Source organism: Dipodomys merriami, unplaced genomic scaffold, assembly GCF_024711535.1.
Source record: "Dipodomys merriami isolate MVZ:Mamm:240054 unplaced genomic scaffold, mDipMer1.0.p SCAF_24, whole genome shotgun sequence".
Classification (NCBI taxonomy): Eukaryota; Metazoa; Chordata; class Mammalia; order Rodentia; family Heteromyidae; genus Dipodomys; species Dipodomys merriami.
In genome coordinates this window covers 19,958,668-19,971,018 of record NW_027203826.1, presented here as the reverse complement: position 1 = coordinate 19,971,018, position 12,351 = coordinate 19,958,668, and the positions used below count along the sequence as shown (strand labels likewise).

The window sequence follows — 12,351 nt, the reverse complement described above, 5'->3', positions numbered from 1 at the left end:
ATGCTCAATGAATAGTCATTGAGTAAGTTATATATGTACGTGTATAGTATGTATATATGTACGTGTATACTGTTAAAAAGCAAACAGTAGGAAAGATGAAATAGTAATTCATTAGAGCAGTCTGAGAAGTCTTACGGGAGAAGACATTGAAGTTTGGCCTTGAAGGGCATTCTTTGTAGAGAAAATTTAAGAAAAAAATACAGAACTAGCATAATTTTCTGGCATTTTGGAAAATGTGGCTCTATATGATAGGAACAGTTGGTAAACAGTGAAGATTGCAAGAGGCGAAGACTGTAAATTGATGTCATGAGGGATTTTAAGTGTCATGTGAAGCAGTTTGCAACTTTATCCCATAGAGGAAGGTTACTAAACATTTATAAACACTGAACTGTTTGTTTCTGTTTTAGAAGGGTAACTTTAGTTGCAGTATGGAGAATGGGTTAAGAGCAGTACAAGAAGTTTTTTTTTTTTTTTTAACAGTAATTTAGCCAAAAATTGATGCTTTGATCAGAGATAAGGAGTGGAGAGAGATAAATTAGAAGAGCAACTTTCTTGTTTTTAAAGATGTTTTTTTAGAGGCATGTACCACCTACACCCAAATAAGTGTTTTTTTTTTTTAGAAATCTTTTCCAAGTATATGATTTAGTGGCTTCCTCCTCACCTTTTAAGGTAGCTCAATTAATAGGAAATTTTTTAGAAGGCTTCAGTGAAATAAGTCTTAAGGTATGCAAGGACAAAAAGTAAAGTATTGATACCAGGGGGCCTGGAAAATTGTCATGAACAAGACTTTTTCTCTGATGCACATGTTTTATCATTTATTTTTCTTTGATGTTTCTTTTGCTTTTTCATCATGCATTTTTGGTTTGGCTTCTCACAAATCAGTTCAGTTGCTTAGTTTTCCATTTCCAAAATTCTGTGTGATCTTATTTTCAAAAACTAGATAGACTTCTCTTGAGTCAGTTCCTCATTCTATATTGCCAGTTATAAGTGGGTGAGGGTCTTGTGGATTAGGCAGACTGACATACATACTAGATTCATAGGGATTTTCATTTAACAAGTCTTTTCGAGAACATTATAAGACATAATTTGAGATCAGTTGTTTGGAGCACAATACAAAGGATATCCATTAAAAATTTCTTTTTGATAGTACTAGGGATTGAGCTCAGAGCCTCAAGTTTGGTAGACAGGTACTCTTCCATTGTGATTTGTACCTGCTACCCCTTTTTGCATTAGTTATTTTTGGGATAGTGTCTTGATGTAGGCCTGGGCTGGCCTAGATTGTGATCTTCCAGTTTAAGTTTCCTTGTGTTGCTGGATTGACAGGCATGTGCCACTGCCTAGCCTTTGGTTGTGGTAGAGTTCCAAGAACTTCTTTTTCTTCCCCCAGATTGGCCTTTCTGAACCACAATCCCCCAATCTTCACCTTTCAAGTAGCTAGAATTATAGACTTGAGGTAACATGCTTGATGTCATTTTCAGCTTTTGAAAAATAGAGTTAAAGAAAAATGTACTTGCCGGGCATTGGTGGATCATGCCTGTAATCCTAGCTACTCAGGAGGCTGAGATCTGAGGACCTTGGTTCAAAGCCAGACCGGGCAGGAAAATCCATGAGACTTATCTCCAATAAACCACCAGAAAATTAGAAGTGACACTGTGGATCAAGTGGTAGAGCACTAGCCTTGAGCTGAAGAGCTGAGAGACAGTACCTAGGCCCAGAGTTCAAGCCTCATGGCCAACTCCCCCCTCTCCCCCCAAAAAAAGAACAATGTACATGATACCAGATTTATCTTTATATCTTTTTTTTTTGGGGGGGGGAACCGGTCGTGGGGCCTGAACCCTGGGCCTGGGCGCTGTCCCTCAGCTCTTTTAGCTCAAGGCTAGCGCTCTACCACTTGCTACAGTGCCACTTCCGGCTTTTTTCTTTTTGCTTATGTGGTACTGGGGAATCGAACCCAGGGCCTCATGCATGCAAGGCAAGCGCTCTACCACTGAGCCACCACAGTCCTAGTATTATATCTTAGTCAAAGTAAGAGATAGATATGAGTCAAGGTACACAAGAGGCTTTTGTCAAATTTGTAAGAGTTTATTAAATTGAGGGTTGAGTACATAGTTGTATACCTTAACTATGCATAGTAAATTTAAAACTTAATGAAGAAGTTGGGCACTGGTGGCTTGTGCCTGTAATCCTAGCTACTTAAAAGGCTGAGATTACTTAGAACTGAAGTTTGAAACAAGCCTGGCCAGGAAAGTCTGTGAGGTACTATTTCAATTGAACACCAAAAAAGCTGGTAGTGGAGCTGTGGCTCAAGTAATAGAGTGCTAGTCTTGAGGAAAAAAGCTTAAGGACAGTGCCCAGGCATAATGAAGTATAATGAAGAGGAAAGTCTATTTGTGGATAACTGAGGAACATTTAATTAGACCCTGTAGACAATAAGTCTCAAGATATAAAGCAGTCTAGAAAGCTGTTGAAAATTTGTCATCCTTTTCCTTAATGTCGAAATAATTGACAAAATGTTTCTTAGCTTTTATTCCATACTGAATAAAATTCATAAAATTGCTTTAAAAATGTTAACTAGGCCAGGCATTGGTGGGTCTAACCTGTAATCCTTGCTTCTCAGGAGGCTGAGATGTGAGAATTGGTTTGATGTCAGTTTGGGCAGGAAAGTCTATAAGACTTCTTTTTCTTTTGGTCAGTCATGAGGCTTGAACTCTGGGCCTGGGTGCTGTCCCTCAGCTCTTCAGCTCAAGGCTAGTGCTCTACCACTTGAGTCACAGCGCCACTTCCGACTTTTTCTGCTTATGTGGTGCTGAGGAAATGAACCCAGGGCCTCATGCATGCAAGGCAAGCACTGTAACACTGAGCCACCTTCCCAGCCTAGTCTCTGAGACTTATATCTCCAGTTAAGCACCAAAAAAGCCAGAAGTGGAGCTGTGGCTCAAGTAGTCGAGTCCTTGCCTTGAGCACAAATGCTCAAGGATAGTGCCCAGGCTGAGTTCAAGCCTCAGGACCTGCACACATGCACGCGCACACACACACACAAAATATTAACTAGATATTCTGGTCTAACTCTTAGAAGCATTTGTACAGAAAACCAAGGTTATTTATCAGTATGAAAGCTGAGGGTTATGGCAAGTTTATTACTTAATAACAGAATGCAAGCTTTGTAACCTGGTATGTTGATAACTTTAGTGTTCCTGAATCAAAATTGTCTTTGTTCCGTTCTCTGTTCTTCATTTAGACATTAATATGGCATCCTTAAGAATATTCTTCCCAGGAACCTAATGGATATTCCCTAGTAGAATTAATGCATCCTTTATTATAATCATACATATATCCTCTGTCATTGTCCAGATTGTTATATTTCTCAGTTAAAGAAATACAAAAGATTCAGGGTTGGGAATGTAGCTTAGTGGTAGAGTGCTTGCCTAGCATGCATGAAACCCTCAGTTTGATTCCTCAGTTCTACATCAAGAGAAAAAGCTGGAAGTGGTGCTGTGGCTCAAGTGGTAGACTACTAGCCTTGAGCAAAAGAAGTTCGGAGACAGTGTCTAGGCCCTGAGTTCAAGCTCCAGGACTGCCCCCCCCCCAAAAAAAAGCCATAAAATAAGATAAATCATACAAAATAGAATTGAATACTAAAACACATTTCTCTGGGGACAAAGTAATACTGTTTTACTGATGGAGTATAAAATCTATACTGACAACAACTTTGAGCTTTTCTACACCAAGTAATGATAAAATAACATGTTTTTGAAAGGTTAAATTTTTTATTGTTATTGTAATGGTGATGTAGAGAGGGGGAAAGGTTAACTTTTAGAAATATAAAGACAAGTGGAGAAAAAGTCAATTGACATATGCTTTTGTCCATCCATCTTCTTGAATAATTTTATAAGCAAAAGATAATCTATAAATGTCCAAGAAGTAACTTCAAATTTCTATGTAGGTGTAGAATAAAATTGTGGCCATGAAGTTTCTTAATACATTGTCTGAGAAGGTAGTTTTTTATTCCCCAAGTAGTGATTTTGAATGGCTTTAATGTGTTTGACTTGTTGACACTTGCAGTTGGCTAGAAAAAGGCATTTTGCAGATTGAGAGTTATACTTTAAAGATAGTAAGAGTTACTAGACTTCTGTGGTTCATCCCTCTAATCATGGCTACACAGGAGGTTGAGTTTTCACTCCCAGTGTTAGGGCTTAAACTCAGTGCCTCATGCTACTCAGTGCCTCATGCTTTTATTCAGCTTACTTACTCATGGTTGGTGCTCAACCACTTGAGCCACATCTCTAGACTAGCCTTTTGCTGGTTAATTGGAGATGGAGTCTCATGGACTTCTCTGTCTTCCTGGCTTGGACCTACAGTCTTGAATTTCAGCCTCCTGAATTGCTAGGATTATGGGCATGAACCACTAGTACTTGTCTTGATTGTTTCTTTGTAAGTTCCCACCAACATTATAAGGCTCTAATTTTTCCACATCTTTGCTAGCACTTTTTTTTCCTGTGTTTTAAATAGTAGCCACCTGTTGACAATATACTGTGAGATAGTCACAATATAATTTTTATAATTTTTACTGGTTATGTTTACTGGTTTATTTTTCTAAAGAAAGATAAAATTATTGGATTATGGAATACTTATGAGCATATAAAGATATATTTTATTTATTTATTTATTTATTTTATTTTTTATTTTTTGGGCCTGAACTCTGGGCCTGGGCACTGTCCCTCAGCTCTTCAGCTCAAGGCTAGTGCTCTACCACTTGAGCCACAGCACCACTTCCGGCTTTTTTCTATTTCCTTATGTGGTGCTGAGGAATCAAACCCAGGGCCTCATGCATGCAAGGCAAGCGCTCTACCACCGAGCCACCTTCCCAGCCCCTAAAGATATATTTTAGACATGAGAAAATTCTTTCATAACTTTTATGAAGGTCAAGAAGTCAGAACATTTCTGTACTGGTATTTAGTGAATACTAATGATATAATTGCAGGTAAATTGGCAAAATGAGGAGCAGCAAATCAAAAGAGGTGCCTTTACTAAATCCAAGGAACTCTCAAAGCAAGGATACTGTTCAAGGTATGATTTTTTTAAAACTGAACTTAGAAGTCTTGTTTTCTGCATGGGGAACAGGAAATGGTTCTCTTTTTCTATTTCTCTTTAGCCCTGTTCTAGAAAAATGAAAAACTTTTAGGCTTATATATTAAGTTCTGGGCTGATGTGTAAATGAAGATTATACATATATTTTGATTTATAAAAAATGTATAATTGTTATTTCAAATTTCATATACAGAACATTTTATTTTCAAAGGCATCCCTTTTTTTTGGTCCGTCATGAGGCCTGAACTCTGGGCCTGGGTGCTCTTCCTCAGCTCTTCAGCTCAAGGCTAGCGCTCTACCACTTGAGCCACAGCGCCACTTCCGGCCTTTTCTGTTCATGTGGTGTTGAGGAATGGAACCCAGGGCCTCATACATGCAAGGCAAGCATTCTACCACTGAACCACCTTCCCAGCCCCTGATAAACTTTTGTATGGAAGCATCTTTTAATAAAATACATTAGTATGCATAAAATGAATTTTGTACCCTTTTTCCCAGAAATTCTGATCTTAATATGGTTAGTATAATACAGCTTCTGATGTAATTATAAGTCTATACAGATACCAAAATTGTAATTTTATTGAATGCATTTCTAATATTAGTGATAACTAAGGTATGATATAAGAAGAGATAAAAAAACTGAATTATATCTGGTGAAAGAGTTTTGAGTTTGTGAGGGAACTAGGGTTCAAGTCACATGAGGATTGTTTGGAGGAAATGAAAATATCCTAGAAAAGGATGACTCATAGGAAAGATATTACTTTAAATTATTTGAAGGGCTGTTATCTGAAAGTGAAAAATTAGATTTGTTTCTACCTATAGATTGGAATCTGCAATAATTTTCTAATCTTGTTCATATTATATTGTTAACTATAAAAGTGAAAAATATTTTATTTGGTTGGACATGTGTGCACATCTATAATCCCAACACATCGGAGACTGAAGCAGGTAGATCATGAGTTGGTGGCCAGTCTGGGCTACATGGAAAAACTGGTTTTGGAGCCCAGTACCAGTGGCTCACGCCTGTAGTCCTAGCATCTCAGGAGGCTGAGATCTGAGGATTATAGCCTGGGCAGGATAGTCTGTGAGAATTATCTCTCTACTCAGAAAAAGCTGGAAGTGGTGCTATGGTTCAAGTGATAGTGCACTTACCAAAAGAAACTCAGGGACAGCCAGGCCCAGAATTCAAGCCCCAGGACCAGCATTAAAAAAAGACTAGTTTTGTATTTGTTCAGCCAGTTGGTGTAAACTGAGGATACTGTTTATTTTTGAATGTCAGTCCAATTGTCCTAAGGACTAATGCTGTACTGTTGGTATTTATTAAACTGTTGATATGGTTTACAACATGATAGGGAGACAGAGAAAAACCTATTTTGGTTCAATATAAAGCACTTGCTGAGGAATAATTCTGCATAAATAGAGTAGTTCTCAAAATTTATGATCAATTTGGAAGTGTATTAAAACTTTCATTCTGAGATCTTCAGAGGTTCTAATTCTTAAATATCACTATTTCCAGCAGATAGAACCACATCGTGGGATGCACTTTCTCAGACCAAGGCTGCTGTAAGAAAGTTTAGCTTCCATTTATTTATTTGTTTTAAAATTGACACCTTGTTAAGATTTGGTTGAGTAAAACATTTTTTCTAGCACTTTTTAAAAAAGGAAAATAAAGGTAATCATTGTGGCAAGAAGTTAAATATGTTATATAGTGAACATAAAGTACAACTTTTAAGCAATGAAGGAGTAAACAAGACCCTACTTTTGGAATCAGGAGCATTAACACAATGGTATATAAAATATTAAAAGAACTTACACCGATTCACTTTTAACTAATTTGTTTCTTTTGTATGGAGAAATGAAGATTTAAACAGAATGAATTTGGGAGGTTGGCCTGTGTCTATATAGAAGGCTTATTGTAAGGGAGGAGTGAAAGAACCAGCTTTTCCTTTAATGAACTGTGAGTGACCTCTTTTTTGTGCAGTAACAGGCTATTTTTTGTTATACTACTGAAGGACTATGTAGGCAACTTGTTCCCATTTGTGTCCTTTCAAGTCTTGTCTGGATATTAGGAATCTAAATTTTGCAAAATAACATATAGTCCTTTATATACTCCTATTTTCATTTGTTTTCTGGGTTCATTACAATACTTTTGATATGCCTGTTTGATTTTGTGTGTCACCTGGAGTCATATCACCTGCTCACCTGCTTCTTCATTGTCTGAGGTTTGGGTTTTTTTGTTTGTTTGTTTTTTCCTGTGTGTGTTTGTGTTGGTAATGGGGCTTGAATTCTGTACCTGAACTCTGTTCAAGGCTTGTACTCTACCACGTGAGCTCCACTTCTGGCTTTTAAATTTTTCTATTTTTGGTGGTTAATTGGAGATAAAAGTCTCACAGGCTTTTTCTACCTGGGCTGACTTTGAATTGTTATCCTTAGATCCCAGCCTCTTGAGAAGTTAGGAATCGAGTAAAGGAATTATAGTGTATATTTGGTCTCAGTGTTGAGTCAGGTTTTGGCCTTATGAATAATCAATGTGAAGTCTCCTTTCTATATGAAATTATACACCTGCCATGTCAGGATAGTTTTTATTCCTCAGTTTAACTTAGAGCTAAACAATTAGTAGTTGTTTTCAAAACTATTCAATATTGCTGAAAAGTTTTTTTGTTTCTGTTTTTGTTTTTTTTGGGGGGGGGTCGGTCATGGGGCATGAACTCTGGGCCTGGGCCCTGTCCCTGAGCTCCTCAGCTCAAGGCTGGTGCTCTACCACTTGAGCAATAGCGCCACTTCCGGCTTTTTCTGCTTATGTGGTGCTGAGGAATGGAACCCATGGCCTCATGCATGCAAGGCAAGCAGTCACCACTGAGCCACCTTCCCAGCCCTGCTGAAGAGTTTTTTAAGGATATGAGAGACTACTAGTGTAGGTTGTGGGGCAGTCTGATACAGAAATAGTAAAGGATTAGTACAATTTATTTTTAGCATAGCACACTATAAAAATGTGAAAGAAGGTAAGTTTTATACAAAATATTTCAGAGTGATAGAATATTTTATTTTTTGCTTTTTAAAACAGTCATTATGTATCCCAGACTGGCTATGTACTTATGATACTTATGATCTCCTGCCCCAGTTAGCTTTGGTAGAATTTTGATTTTAATTTTTCTTATATATACATATTTTTTTCTGTTTTTAAAATATTCTACTATAAGCCTATCATACAGGCTTCTAGAGTTCAGTTTCTCTTAAACTTTACTGTTTAGGATAAAGTGCTTCTTGAACATGGTAGTTATACCAAAAGTTGAGTTATCTTGCAAAATATATATGAAACCTGTTTATTATCCTGTGAATTTGTCTTTATTAGACATGTATTTAGTCCAGTTAAATTATTCTTTCCTCATTTTTGCATGAAAATATATAAGATTTTATTAATCTAATTATATGGAATATACAATATCATATAATTTACTGCTTCAAAAAAACTCATCAACTAAAAATATTGAATATCATGTTTGTTGGGAAAATGGAGAAGAATGGAAAAGGAATAGGCCGGACTTGATTGTCAACAGGCAAGGACTATTTATTGAGGAACAACGAGGGATACAGACTTTCCCATGGGTTTGGAGGTTGTGCAAGGGACTGGATTTTGGAGTGGGCTTATATAGGGCTTAACAGGGAAGCAGAGAATTAAAAATAGGCTATGGTCTCCTTGGGATCAAGGGTCATGTCCTTGGCCAGGCCTACAGTGGAATGCTCTGTGTGGGGGCTATTGTTTCCTTGGGGCCAAGGTGGGAATGACCTGCCTATGGATAAGCACATACTTGGTGCTTTGCTTGACCCTGGGAAATAAGGCAGGACTCAGCCCTTCAATGTTGACTAGAAACTCTTCATTAGTCTTTTTGATATTATGTTCAAATTTGATATTCTTGTTCAAAGCATGGTTACAACTGAAGTAATAAGTGATATAAAACTAATATATATAAAGTATATAGGCTTGGCTAAAGTGGTAGAGCACCTGCCTACTAAGCACGAGTCCCTGGTTCAAACCTAGTACTAATAAAATAAGATGCAACATGTTATCATATTGTGAATCCTGTAACAGAGAAGGAAGAAAAATGCTATTAATAAAAGAAAGCATTTGAATTTTTCTGCTTTGGAGAATATACTTTGGCAATATAGTTTTCAATAACTGTGTAAATCAATGTGAACTATTTTCAGAATTAACTAATATATTGTGACATTATTTGAACTTTAGCTGAGGCACATTGAAAACAAATTAGAAGTAGCTCCTACAAGTACGGCTGTGTTTGATTCTGTCATGGATGCCAAGAAGTCTTCTACAAGTGCTACCCGAAAAATAAGTAGAAAAGGTATGTATGAAGTGACTTCCAAAGATACAGCTATTAAATGTGAGTATTTGGTGCTAGCTTTGATTCAGTTTAATATTTTTTTGATAGTTCCATGTGTTTGCTTGCTTTTCTTGTTGGAGACTGAACTTCATCAGCATTTGAGTTTTTTCCTTTTATAGTAATGAATTAGTTATGAATTAGCTCATGGTCAGTGATTGTCAATGGTCTCTTCACTATCTTTTGATCAGGAACCGTAGCACTATTGTAGCATCTTTGACAGGAAGTTTTCATTTGTTTGTATTACTGATGTATTTTTTTGAGATTATATAGTCCTATTTCATAAAATTTGTAGGTATGTTTTGAAAGTGACATTTTAATAAGGCTGGGTGCTGATGGCTCACACCTGTAATCCTAGCAACTCAGGAGGCTGAGATCTGAGAATAGCAGTTCAAAGCCAGCCCGGGTAAGAAAATCTGTGAGACTCTTATCTCCAGTAAACAACTAGAAAACCAGAAGTGGTGCTTTGGCTCAAGTGGTAGAGCTCTAGCCATGAGCTGAAGAGCTGAGAGACAGCTCCCAGGCCCAGATTTCAAGCCTTATAACTGACAGAAAAAAACAAACAAAACTCATAATAAGATGTGTATTTATTGGAGTTTTAAATTGTAAATGGAATATCTTTCCTACAGATAGTAATACCATGTAAATAGTTGGATGCTTATCACATTTTTTTTTTTGTTTTTTTTGTTTTTTTTGGTTGTGGGCTTTGAACTCAAGGCCTGGGCATTGTCCCTGTACTTTTTTTTCCCTCAAGGCTAGTGCTCTACCACTTTGAGCCACAGTTCCACTTCTGGTTTTGAGTGGCTAATTGGAGATTAGAGTGTCACGAGGACTTTTCTGTCTGAACTGGCTTCAAACTGTGATCCTCAGATCTCAGCCTTCTGAGTATCTAGGCTTATAGGTGTGAGCCACCAGTACCCAGTGACATACTTGATTTTGTGATTTCCTTCCCTTTTTTTCTTTTTGCAGTATTGGGGTTTGAACTCACCAAGTCCTATTTTTTGCTGATTATTTTTTGAGATAGTGTCTTGCTTTCTGCCTAGGCATGTGCCCAGGTGCAATCAGCCTTTGTTAGGCTTCCTGTTGTAACTAGGATAGCTGGTATGTGCTGCCACATTCAGCTCTGTGCTGAGAAACGGTTCTCCCAAACGTTTCTGCCTAGATTAGCCTCAAATCACAGTCCTCCAGGTCTTAACCTCTCAAGTAGCTAGGATTACAAGCTTCAGACATTAACACCTAGCTTGATTGTGTGGTTTCTTAATTGTTGGGCTAAAAGTTGTAAGTTGATATGCTCTATTTAAACTGGGCTTTAAAAAAAACCTATCAGTTTTTTGGTTTTAATCTAATACTTTTAAGTGAATGAGTAAGGAATTTTATGTATAAATTTTTTTTTGGTGATACTGGGGTTTGACTTTGGGCCTTATGCTTGCTAGGCAGGGGTTCTACCACTTGAGTCATACACAATCCCTTTTTTGTTGTAGTTATTTTTCAGGTAGTATATGGCATCTTTGCCTAGGGTTAGCTTCTAATCTCAATTCTTTTTTTTGGGGGGGGTCTAGTCACAGGGTCTGAACTCTGGGCCTGGGCGCTGTCCCTCAGCTCTGTAGCTCAAAGCTAGAGCTCTACCGCTTGAGCCACAGTGCTACTTCCAGCTTTTTTCTTTTTGCTTATGTGGTGCTGGGGAATCGAACCCAGGGCCTCATGCATGCAAGGCAAGTGCTCTACCACTGAGCCACCTTCCCAGCCCCTGATCTCAATTCTTGTAGTCCAGTATCCCATGTAGCTGGAATAACAGGCGTCGCTCCCATATCCAAATTACTGATGGAAATAAGGTCCTGCTGATTTTTTTCCTGGCTGGCCTTGACCCTCAATCCATCAAACATCTACCTCATGAGTAGCTAGGATTTATTAAGTATGAGCCCAACAAGCCTAGCCTCTCTAATATAGCTTTTTACTCATCATCTTTTTTTTTTTTTTTGGTAGAAATTGTCAAGTTTTATACCATATTCCTTTTCTTTCAGATGGTAGATACTTGGATGATTCTTGGATTAATGCTCCAGCCTCCAAATCTAAATCAAGAAAAGAGAAATCTCGTAGTCCTCTTAGAGCTACCACCCTGGAGAGTAATGTAAAGAAAAACAATCGTGTGGAATTTCGTGAACCTTTGGCTTCTTACAGGTCAGTATTATAAAAAAGGTAGCCCTTTGTGTGAATTTATAGTATTTACGATAGCGACATGATTTATTTTTGTCTTGTATAATACTTGTTCTATATGAAGTAGTAGTAGTCTAGTACTTTAGTGTTATTGACTTCCCACAAAAGATGGTACAAAAATATTTTCATATTATAAATTATTATAGTATCCTCTTTTATTTATTTTTTGTCATGCTGGGGAATAAACCTAAGGTAAGTGCTATCACTGAGAGGACCTGGCTCTTCCCAAGCCCTTTATCCGTTTTTGTAGATAAATTTTTTTTTGATATCTGTAGTCAGCCATCTGAATTTTGTCTCATTATGAATGTAAGTTAGTTATTGTTTCATTTGGGGCCCACAGCTCCATTCCGCTTAGGTATTCAAGGTTAATATATACATTTAATAAGATAGAAAATACAGATCTTGGGCTGGGAAGGTGGCTCAGTGGTAGAGCACTTGCCTTGCATGCCTGAGGCCCTGGGTTCGATTCCTCAGTACCACATAAGCAAGAAGAAAAAAAAAAGCCGGAAGTGGTGCTGTGGCTCAAGTGGTAGAGCGCTAGCCTTGAGCTGAAGAGCTGAGGGACAGCGCCCGGGCCCAGAGTTCAGGCCCCACTACCGGACCAAAAAAAAAAAAAAAGAAAATACAGATCTTTCCGTTTTTACTAGCATGGTTTAGT

At 37.7% G+C, this 12,351-nt stretch overlaps 1 protein-coding gene and 1 non-coding gene across 9 annotated transcripts in view; one reads left to right on the top strand and one right to left on the bottom strand.

Moving 5' to 3' along the window:
* Cep350 (centrosomal protein 350) overlaps positions 1-12,351 on the top strand; it is a 138,486-nt gene that overhangs the window by 11,885 nt on the left and 114,250 nt on the right. For 6 of the 8 annotated variants that reach the window (XM_070034334.1, XM_070034337.1, XM_070034336.1 and 3 more), the window contains 4 exons: positions 4,982-5,067; positions 6,602-6,648; positions 9,329-9,443; positions 11,501-11,657. In XM_070034334.1, coding sequence (XP_069890435.1) covers positions 4,995-5,067; positions 6,602-6,648; positions 9,329-9,443; positions 11,501-11,657 — 392 coding nt within the window. In that variant the 5' untranslated portion in view covers positions 4,982-4,994. The remainder of the gene's footprint in view (positions 1-4,981; positions 5,068-6,601; positions 6,649-9,328; positions 9,444-11,500; positions 11,658-12,351) is intronic. The other 2 variants (XM_070034335.1, XM_070034340.1) reach the window with 1 other exon arrangement.
* On the bottom strand, positions 1,925-2,002 carry Trnaa-ugc (transfer RNA alanine (anticodon UGC)). The gene has a single exon. It is a non-coding gene; the product is annotated as a tRNA-Ala (tRNA).